General features: G+C 43.9%; 1 protein-coding gene and 1 long non-coding RNA gene across 3 annotated transcripts in view; one reads left to right on the top strand and one right to left on the bottom strand.

Moving 5' to 3' along the window:
• SLC16A4 (solute carrier family 16 member 4) overlaps positions 1–5,785 on the top strand; it is a 23,671-nt gene extending 17,886 nt beyond the window's left edge. For both annotated transcript variants that reach the window (XM_031061737.1, XM_014309390.2), the window contains exon 9: positions 5,463–5,785. In XM_031061737.1, coding sequence (XP_030917597.1) covers positions 5,463–5,605 — 143 coding nt within the window. In that variant the 3' untranslated portion in view covers positions 5,606–5,785. The remainder of the gene's footprint in view (positions 1–5,462) is intronic.
• Positions 5,668–11,486, bottom strand: part of LOC115948538 — a 17,633-nt gene continuing 11,814 nt past the window's right edge. Inside the window, exons 3-4 of the long non-coding RNA XR_004082354.1 lie at positions 9,147–9,322; positions 5,668–6,093 (exon numbers count right to left, since the gene is read on the bottom strand). This is a non-coding gene — a long non-coding RNA (uncharacterized LOC115948538). The remainder of the gene's footprint in view (positions 6,094–9,146; positions 9,323–11,486) is intronic.

Genomic DNA, 11,486 nt, shown 5'->3' with positions numbered 1-11,486 from the left:
ACAGTGATTATTTAGAAAATGCTACCTGGAGTATTTAGAAAATGCTACCTAGAGTATTTAGAAAATGCTGCCTGGAGTATTTAGAAAATGCTGCCTGGAGTATTTAGGAAATGCTACCTGGAGTATTTAGAAAATGCTGCCTGGAGTATTTAGGAAATGCTGCCTGGAGTATTTAGGAAATGCTACCTAGAGTATTTAGAAAATGCTGCCTGGAATATTTAGAAAATGCTACCTAGAGTATTTAGAAAATGCCGCCTGGAGTATCTGGAAAATGCAGTGAAGCCCCAGGTGCAGAGTTCAGCCCTGAGCACAGCAGGGTAACAAGCACATTTCCATGGATTTTACTCCCAGTGGTGCTAAAATAACACTGAACTTGGACTGGAGGGGAAGCAAGGACAGACTCAGCAGGATTCCCACCAGGCAGAGGCACTGAAACACCAGGAGAAGCCTCAGTAATCTCTTGTTTTGACAGAGATTACACAGCTCAGCCACCACAGCTCTGGGCCCAGAGATAAGGAGCATGAAAAGCCTTTGCTCTTCTCCCTCTGCCAGGAAACCAAGGCGGCTGGGAGGATTTGGCAGATTTCAAGTGCTTAGAAATGAGTGTCCAGCCTCTGCTAAGGAGCAGGGCACTTGTTCTCCTCCAAACAGCTTGGCCAGGACAAAGCTTTCCCTTCCCTGCAGCACAACTGCTCCTGGGCTGAGCCCCCAGCATGGGGAGGGGGGATTCTGCCCCTCTGCCCTGCTCAGGTGAGACCCCAGAGCTGCCCCAGCCCTGGGGAACAACATCAGGAGGACTTGGAGCTGCTGGAGAGAGTCCAGAGGAGCCCATGGAGATGCTCCAAGGGCTGGAGCTCCTCTGGAGCCAGGTTGGGAGAGCTTGGGGTGCTCACCTGGAGAGGAGAAGGCTCCAGGGAGAGCTCAGAGCTAAAGGGGATCCAGGAGAGCTGGAGAGGGATTGGGGACAAGGGAGGCAGGGACAGTGTCACTGTCGTATTTTCTGAAATATCCTGGCAAAAGGATTTTTCATAAAATATAACAGTGACAGGACACAGGGAATGGTTTCCACTGCCAGAGGGCAGGGCTGGAAGGGATATTGGGAAGGAATTCTTGGCTGTGAGGGTGGGCAGGCCCTGGCACAGGGTGCCCAGAGCAGCTGTGGATCCCTGGCAGTGCCCAAGGCCAGGCTGGATGGGGCTTGGAGCAGCCTGGGGCAGTGGAACTGTCCCTGCCCATGGCAGGGGTAAAATGGGAAGAGCTTTAGGGCCCTTTCCAGCCCAAACCATCATTTTTTTTGTTCCCTGCCCTCCAAATCAGCTGCCCCCAGCCTGCAGAGGCACCCAGCTGGAAGCTGCCAAGGGTTCTGTAAATTCCAGCTCCATGCAAAGTTTCAGCAACGCTGCTGTTCTTTCTATAAAAATTAATATTCCCAATCAACATCCCTGGGCTGGTCCTGCTCTGTGTGTGGATGCAATTTCAAGGAGCCAAAACATTTCATGGACAAGGAGCTTGCCAGTGTCAGGGTGATGCAGAGCCTGGATTGCAGATCCCTGCTGCTGTACAGGGTGTGCACTGAGCACAAAACAATCCCTCAGTTCCCCTGAATCCCCTGGTACAGCAACACAGCAGGGGCTGAACACCCTGGTTGTCACTTAGCCACACTCACATTGCAGTTAAAAAAGTTAAATTTCCATCCAGCTGCAATATTTCTGCACTAATGGGAAGGTTTACCCAAACCATCATTTTTTGTTCCCTGCCCTCCAGATCAGCTGCCCCCAGCCTGCAGAGGCACCCAGCTCACCCAAGGGTTCTGTAAATTCCAGCTCCATGCACAGGAAAAAATTAATATTCTCAATCAACATCCCTGGGCTGGTCCTGCTCTGTGTGTGGATGCAATTTCAAGGAGCCAAAACATTTCATGGACAAGGAGCTTGCCAGTGTCAGGGTGATGCAGAGCCTGGATTGCTGATCCCTGCTGCTGTACAGGGTGTGCACTGAGCACAAAACAATCCCTCAGTTCCCCTGAATCCCCTGGTACAGCAACACAGCAGGGGCTGAACACCCTGGTTGTCACTTAGCCACACTCACATTGCAGTTAAAAAAGTTAAATTTCCATCCAGCTGCAATATTTCTGCACTAATGGGAAGGTTTTTGCTCTCTGCAGTGGGTTTGTAAAGCAAGTTCCCTGCAAAAAGCTTTCCACAGAATTCAGGCTTAAGGCAGGTGGGATAAATAAAGGGCCAAATAAAGCCAAGAAGCAAAACAATTCCTGATCCATGTCCTTACAGGCAGAGCAAGATGGAAACAACCCAGAGCTCAGGATCCAGGCTTGGGATCCAAGAAAAATTCTGCAATTTTCTCTTGCAATGCAGTTTTCAATGTGAAAACTGAGTGAGACCAAAAACTCCTGATGAAATGTCCAAAACCATTCTGCTCCTTGCAGAATGCAGCATTTAAATACTCTGTGAGACCCTGGGATTTGGTGCTTTTACCTCCCAAGAACTTTGAGTTTAGAATTACAATTTCATCACACTCAAGTGTTTTTACACAGTGGAAATAATGATGATGGATAATGAGAACTGCAAAGGTTAAAAGTGCCTAATTTACATATTAGACCAAAGCCTAATGCAAGGAAAAGGTGACTTACCTGCAAATCTGTTCAGCTGAAAGCCCTGAAATCCAGGGGCAGGACCCAAAGGGAAAGTTTGGAGTCTCCTTCCGAGCTCCCCATCCACTGGCACCTCTGGCTGCTGAAAAAACCCAGCCCAAAGCAGAATAAACATAATTTTGGCAGCCTGGAGCAAGCTGAGGAGAGAAGGACACAGTTTACTTCCACAAGCAGTACAAATCACTGACTCCAAATGCAAAAGAGCTGAACCAAAGCATGTAAAGCAAATTGTAGAAAAGATTCCAGTCCCCAGAGGACAAACTCCAGTCCCAAGAAATTTGGGTGGTGAAAAGGGAGAGGATGGAGACATCAAAAGCTCTGCTGCCACACGTATTTAGATGTTTGCTAAATTTTACCTTCACCTTCCCACTGAATTTTACTCCTCAGGGCATCAAGAATAAATAAAACTTCTGATTAAAGATCAGTAGCACCATTTAAAGAGCCTGACCCAGCTGGTAGCAGCAGCAGTGCTGGGAATGTTTAGTTTGGATTACATTGCTGGGATTTACCAGCATTCCTCACAAAACTGCTGCTTTGCTGGGGTTTGAACAGCACAAGCTCCCAGTTCAGCTTTCTGCAGCAGGAGTGATTCTTGTTTTGTTTTGGAAATGAATTTGGGGCACAGAGACTGGAGTTGCTTCAGAAGGTTGGGGTGTGATGGAAGTTGGTGGCTGTGCTGCCAGTGAGGCAATGCTGGTAAATCCCACTGCACCTAAATCCCATCCAGCACCAAAAAAATCCCCAGGAAAATTAAAAAAAAAAAAAAAAAGAAAATTAAGAAATATCCTGAAGGATATTTTAAGGATTGCAATAAATCAGAGCTCAGCTGGAACACTCTGTCCTGTTCCTCTCACAAATAACTACATCAGCATCCCCTCTCCAAATCCCAGAGACTTCCAGGCAGCAGAAACAGATCCCAGGCCTGGGAATGAACCCCAGGGTCGCGGGAGAGTCCCAGAGTGCAGCAGCAGGGGATGGATCCCATGAGGAGATGGGTCCTACTATGGGATGGACCCCACCAAAGGGTGGATCCCACCATGGGATGGATCCCAGAAGAGGATGGATCCCACCAGGGCATGGATCGCAGGAGGGGATGGATCCCAGAGGGGATGGATCCCACCAAAGGGTGGATCCCACAAGGCATGGATCCCAACATGAGATGGATCTCACGAGGGGAGGGATCCCACCAGGGCATGGATTCCACCAAAGGGTAGATCCCAGCAGAGGATGGGTCCCACCAAGGGGTGGATCCCAGCAGGGGATGGATCCTACCATGGAATGGATCCCACAGGGGATGGGTCCCACCAAGGGGTGGATTCCACCACGGGATGGATCCCACCATGGGATGGATCCCACCATGGGACAGATCCCACTATGGGATGGATCCCATCAGGGGATGGGTCCCACCAGGGCATGGATCCCAACACAGGATGGATCCCACAGGGGATTGATCCCACCATGGGACAGATCCCAGCATGGGATGGATCCCATCACAGGATGGATCCTATTATGGCATGGATCCCACCAGGGCATGGATCCCAGGAGGGGACAGATCCCACCATGGGACAGATCCCACCAGGGACTGGATCCCAACAGGGGATAGATCCCACCACAGGGTGGATCCTCCTCTCCAGCTGCATCTCCTCCAGCACGTGGCTCCCAGGCCATCCCTGAGGAGCAAACAAACACAGGGACTCCCCAGAGGCAGCAGTGAGCCAAGAGAAACTGAAACTGGGCAAAAGCAGCTGTGCTGTGCTTTATAAAACCTTCTGTGGAAATCCACAGCAGGGAATGTCAGTGCCTCTGCTCCAGCACAGATCCCAAACCTCACTGGCACCCTCCCTGAGCCCAGGACCTCAGGGACTGTATCCTGTCCCTTCCTGGGCTTGAGGAGCCCAGGTTTGGGTCAGATCTGCTGTCTGTGGAACTCAGGACTGTATCCTGTCCCTTCCTGGGGTTAACAAGCCCAGGTTTGGGCCAGATCTGTGGAACTCATGGAAGCCTGTGGATGTCTGGATTCCATGGATGTCTCCAGAGGAATTGCATTTCACACCAGCAGCAGATCTGGCTCAGCTGCTGCCCCCACACCCACCCCACATTTGGGACTGGATTAGCGTTTTTATGTGCAGCAGCATCTCCCAGCACTTTGCAGATTTCAGATTCAAAGAGAGGAACTCTCCACCTTTCAAAGGACAGCCCAGAGCCCAGATGATTTGCCAGGACCAAACCCAACACTTGGAGGTCACTTTAAAAGGTGACCTGAATCCTCCAGACATTCCTGAGGCTCAATGGAATTCAGCTTTTCCTTTGAAGTCCTCCCAGAGCTCCTTTTATCAAGTTCACTTCCAGCTCCTGGCCTGGGGTGTCTCCTGTTAGACAAAGGACATGAAACTGGGTCTGCTCACAAGAAGACAAGGCTGGAGAACAGAGGGTTTGCAGCCCAGATGTTGCAAATACCAACATGTGCAAGTCATCCCTTCAATCCAAGAGAATCTTCCATCAGCCACTTTTGGCCCACTTACTTAAACAGGAAAAAAAAAAAAATCAGGGATTAAGTTCAATCAAATTAAACACCATGTCCACTACAAGGATCAAAGTTGGCTCTGGGAAAAACGACCTGCATGTCATTTCCTTACAGGAAATGCTGCCCAGGAAGAGTTAAAATAATTTAAGGGAAATATCTGAGCAATTCTTAGATGAGAACACACATCCTTTGCCGCCCACCCACCTCCTTGAATTATTTTTTTCACTGAGAAAAATCGCCCAGCTTTAATAACAACCTTCTCTCCTGCAGGGTGGCTCTATGACTACACCCAGACCTACGCCTGCTCCTTCCTCTTTGCTGGAGCCTGTGCTCTCATCTCACCCATCTCCTTCTTCTTCGAGCCTGCAGCCCAAAAATGGAAGCTAAAAAAAGCCAATTTGAACAAAAACTAAAGTTTTAAAGGCTGGGCTTTGATCATATCTACGTGGGAAAGCCACTGCCTGTACTGGGAAGGATCAACAGCAGCAACACTGAAAATATCAGAATATTCCAAAATAATTGGAAATTTTGGATGTCAGACTCAGTCTGGATACCTGGATATTTGTGCTGATTAAAGGCAGCTGAGAAATGCACAGTGTGAAGTGTATGGGGAAAATGCAGCCCGTGGTGCCTCTGCTCCTGAGCTGGGTTTTTGTGCCTCTCAGATTGAATCCTCAGCTCCGTCCTGACTCACTCACCTCGTGGGATGAGCAGCTCTGAGTGCCAGAGATTCCAGCTCATTCTGTTCACTGGCCCTGGGGAGGGATGAGAGCAGGGACAGGGAGGGCAGGGTGATCCTTCCTTCCATGAGATCCTCCAGGAGCTCCTCTCTCTGGGGGCAGGATGCTGCAGTGGGGCCATTCCACATCCCAGGCACAGTTATTGCCACAGCACACAGGACCTGGAGGCAAAACCAGTTTTAATTAAAGCCAGAACCACAACACAGCAAAGGCAGAGACCAAACCCACCCTGCCCAGCTTCCCAACCCTCCAGAGACTCCTGTCACAGACATATTTTATGAAAAATCCTTTCATTAGGATCTTTTCTCCTGAGAAGTTGAGAAGCCTCAGAGGAAAAGAAAAACAATAATTATCTGCTGCTGTGGAATGCAATAGGTGCATCCTTGATTGGTCTCATGTGGTTGTTTTTAATTAATGGCCAATCACAGTCCAGCTGTCTCAGACTCTCTGGTCAGTCACAAGATTTTATTATCATTCCATTTCTTTCCTTTCAAGCCTTCTGATGAAATCCTTTCTTCTATTCTTTTAGTATAGTTTTAGCAGATCATTTTCTTTTCATATAACATATATCATAAAATAATAAATCAGCCTTCTGAAACATGGAGCCAAGATTCTCATCTCTTCCCTTGTCCTGGGACCCCTGCAAACACTCCCAGGGATTCCATTCCAGAGGCAGCTCCAGTGCTGAGCCTGGATCCATCCTGCATCCCGCAGATTTCATTTGGGTGGATAAGACACAAAACAGCAGCCTGGACTTTCTTTCCAGTAGCGAAGGTGCGATTTTTTGAAATTATTATGGTAAAAAAATTGATATTTGAAATTATGATGGTAAAAAATTTGGTAATTGAAATTATTATAGTAAAAAGATAATAATAATAATAATAATAATAATAATAATAATAATAATAATAATAATAATAATAATAATAATAATAATAATAATAATAATAATAATAATAATAATAATAATAATAATAATAATAATAATAATAATAATAATAATAACAACAACAACAACAACAACAACAACTTCCTTTTCATTTTTAAGGAGATTTAATTATCCTAATTTTTTTTCTTACCCCTTTTATTCCTCATCCCCAGTTGCAGGGGGATGAACCAAACTCAGCCAAGCCCTTCTGCAGCAGGGATGAAGCTTTCATTTTAAAAAAATTGAGTTTTCACTTTGTGAAACAACAAAGTTCCTCACTCTCACCAACTCAAACATTACCAGCAGCTTTGGTTTGCTGCTCTAACAGGAACCATGTGGGAGGTTTTCCAATCTTAAAGCTGTAGGATTTTAGCATTTCTTTCTGGAAGGCATTTTAGGATTTTAGGGGTTTTTTCTGCATCTCCCCAAGAGCAGCTGTGCTTTTGGCATTTAACAGAGTGGGACCAAAGCTCTGTGGGGATGGAAAGAGCCACCCCAGCAGCTCCCACACTACACAATTCCAACACCTTTTCTGCTCTGCTCTCTCCCTCTGCTTCTAAATGAAGCCTCTGCTCAACACCTTTCTCCTTTCAACACAAGCCCTGTGGTATTTTCACCTCTTTTGCCACCAAGAAACAACTCAGCAGGATGTGGTGTCCACACCTCCCACCCCATCCATACCCACTGGAATTATTTTATATTATTTATACATGATTTTAATTCATTTATATATATATTATTTAAAATGTATATTATTCTATATAATTTAAAACATTTTAATATATAATCATTTCATTTATCTATACATATTACTTATATTTTATATTATTCCATATAAACGTTTATATATTAATATATAGTTATTTCATTTATCTATACATATTACTTATATTTTATATTATTCCATATAAACGTTTATATATTAATATATAGTTATTTCATTTATCTATACATATTACTTATATTTTATATTATTCCATATAAACGTTTATATATTAATATATAGTTATTTCATTTATCTATACATATTACTTATATTTTATATTATTCCATATAAACGTTTATATATTAATATATAGTTATTTCATTTATCTATACATATTACTTATATTTTATATTATTCCATATAAACGTTTATATATTAATATATAGTTATTTCATTTATCTATACATATTACTTATATTTTATATTATTCCATATAAACGTTTATATATTAATATATAGTTATTTCATTTATCTATACATATTACTTATATTTTATATTATTCCATATAAACGTTTATATATTAATATATAGTTATTTCATTTATCTATACATATTACTTATATTTTATATTATTCCATATAAACGTTTATATATTAATATATAGTTATTTCATTTATCTATACATATTACTTATATTTTATATTATTCCATATAAACGTTTATATATTAATATATAGTTATTTCATTTATCTATACATATTACTTATATTTTATATTATTCCATATAAACGTTTATATATTAATATATAGTTATTTCATTTATCTATACATATTACTTATATTTTATATTATTCCATATAAACGTTTATATATTAATATATAGTTATTTCATTTATCTATACATATTACTTATATTTTATATTATTCCATATAAACGTTTATATATTAATATATAGTTATTTCATTTATCTATACATACATTGTACACCCCTGAGTGTCCTGGCTAGCAGCTGCAGGTTTCCCTTCCTTGTTCTGTATTCTGCCTTACTGAAAAGCAGGGTACAGCAGCTAGAACATGGATTTAGGCATTTCAAAGTACACAAAATAAACCTCTCCCTGCCCCACACTCTCTGTGGTCAGGCTCTGCCCTTGATAAAAACCATAATCTACTGAAAACCAAGGCTGTGACTTTCCCATCTAACAAAGTTCCCCCCAAACCTGCAGGATCTTAAGGAGTCCTGCCCTCTCTCCCTCAGACCAATGTCACCAATTCCTCACCCTCATTTAGCAAAACTGGAGTTCTTGTCCCCTCAATGTCACCAATTCCTCACCTTCATTTAGCAAAACTGGAGTTCTTGTCCCCTCAATGTCACCAATTCCTCACCCTCATTTAGCAAAACTGGAGTTCTTGTCCCCCCCTCTTTCCTTCTGCAGAGGAGCAAACAGCTCAGGAGCTCCCATTTCCCACATCCCAGCCCATGGATGGGCACCACCAGCTTTTATTTCCCCGCAGAATAATCCTGCACAGGATTATTATTAACTACTGATTATTAAAGCACCTTTCTCCAGCCACAATTACCTCTTATCTATCCAAAATTGTTGAGGAAACCAATGCCCAGAGTGAGAAACTCCTCCCAGGGGCCCTGCACCATCCTCTGCTGGGCTGGGAGGGGGTGAAGAGTCTTCAAACTTTTGTTTTTTCCACTGAGCAGCCTCAGGCTTGGTGGTCAAACACTCCTCTGCTCACACCTGGGGCTGGGAAGGCAAGCACAGAACAGATGGTTCAGTTCCCTGGCAGCTCTGAAAACCAAATGCATTTATTTACTGCAGGATATAACATGTGCATGGGAGAAAGCAGCAGTGAGGATGGGGAACACCTGCCCCAGGAAGGTTTTTCCATCCCACTGAAGCCATGGTGCAAATAAATCACTTCCCAAAGCTGTTTTTTTGCACGGTGCAGAACACCACAGGGTGTTCATGTGTGGGGAAATGCAACAGCAGGGGTGGCTGGGAAACAAATGAGGTTAAAAGCTGCGATCTGAGGTGGACTAGAAAATCCCTTTTGTCCCTGCTCCTTTCACAGAATCCCAGAATTTTTAAGGTTGGAAAAGCCCTCCTGGATGGTCAAATCCCAGCTGTGCCTGATCCCCACCTTGTCCCCAGCCCAGAGCCCTGAGTGCCACCTCCAGGCATTCCCTGGGCACCTCCAGGGATGGGCACTGCAAACCTCCCTGGGCAGCCCCTGCCAAGGCCTGACCCCCTTTCCATGGGGAAATAATTCCTGAAAATTTTCCCCTTACATTTCCTTACATTTCCCTTAATTTTCCTTACATTCCATTTTCCTTACATTCCCCTTACATTTCCTTAATTTTCCTTACATTCCATTTTCCTTACATTTCCTTACATTCCCCTTACATTTCCTTAATTTTCCTTACATTCCCTTACATTCCCCTTCCATTCCCTTAATTTTCCTTACATTTCCCTTACCTTCCATTTCCCTTACCTTCCCTTTATTTTCCTTACATTTCCCTTCATTTTCCTTACATTTCCCTTCCTTTTCTTTACATTTCCCTTCCATTCCCTTAATTTTCCTTCCATTCCTTTACATTCCTTACATTCCCCTTCCATTCCCTTAATTTTCCTTCCATTCCTTTACATTCCTTCCATTCCCCTTCCATTCCCTTGATTTTCCTTCCATTCCCTTAATTTTCCTTACATTTCCCTTACCTTCCATTTCCCTTACATTCCCTGAATTTTCCTTACATTCCTTTACATTCCTACCATTTCCCTTACATTTCCCTTACATTCCCTTAACTTTTTCCCTCCAAAGGAAATTCTTCCCTTACTCATCTGCAGCAGAAAAAAAATCAGCAGCAATGACTAAAAACGATCCTGAGCATGAAAAATATTTTATGGAAGGGTGGTGGCCTCCCAGCCATCCCTCCTGCTCCTGGGCAGGCAGTGGGGAACTGGATCCCTCCTGTACCTCACAGGCAGATCTCCACCCCTTGCACTGGGAAAAAATCACCAAAAACCTCCTGGATTTTTCCAAGATTTCACTGACAATAAATCAAAGCCCTTGGAAAAGCAATGCCAGGCTCAGCACTGTGCCCTGAGTCACCTGGGCGACATTTTCCTGCCCAAGGGATGATCTGCCATGGCCAGCTGGATCTTGAAGGGAAATCACATTTGGAAGGACTTTAAGCAGGATTCATTGGTTTAAAAACCTTCTAAAAATCATGGTGCAGAGAAACCAAACACTAAAGAATTCTCCCAAGATCCAGAGACCTGCAGGGAACCAGAGCTGGCTGGAAGGAATCTGAGGGACCAAAGGAACCCAACAATTTTCACTGTACCCCAACAAGGACCTACTAAAAACATCTGAGTCCCTTTGGGAAAAAACCCTTAACAACTTCATTTAGAAATTTTTTTTTTTTGAGCCCTGACAGACAGAGGATTGATACCCTGAATCCTGATTAATTTTAGCACCACAGGATTAAGAAAGCAAGAAGAAAATATGGAAGTGGCTTCTCCAACAAGACAAGGATCACTCCTGGGGTTGTGCCATCCCCAGAGCTGGGCTGCAGGGGTGCCATCCCTCCTGGGAGGGAAACGCTTCTCCATTGCTACCAGTGATTTACTCCCAGGTGTAACCCTGCAGGAGGAGCCTGGGCAGCCCCCAGGACCTGCTCCCAGTGCCTGCCAGGCAGGATTGATTTATGGGGTGAGCACCTGCTGGGTCTTAAACCTGCTCCAAGGGATGTTGCACATGCCAGGATAAAAAGCTGCTAAGGCTCAGCTCGGGTCTATCAAAGCAAAGTCAGTGCAATCAGAGATCACAGCAGGAAGCACACTGCATGCCCCAAATCCATTGGAATTATTTTGTATTATTTATACATTATTTTAATTTATTCATATA

The sequence above is a fragment of the Geospiza fortis genome, unplaced genomic scaffold, assembly GCF_000277835.1.
Source record: "Geospiza fortis unplaced genomic scaffold, GeoFor_1.0 scaffold26, whole genome shotgun sequence".
Taxonomy (NCBI): domain Eukaryota; kingdom Metazoa; phylum Chordata; class Aves; order Passeriformes; family Thraupidae; genus Geospiza; species Geospiza fortis.
The sequence above is the reverse complement of the archived record's forward strand: the minus strand, read 5'-3'. Positions and strand labels throughout refer to the sequence as shown.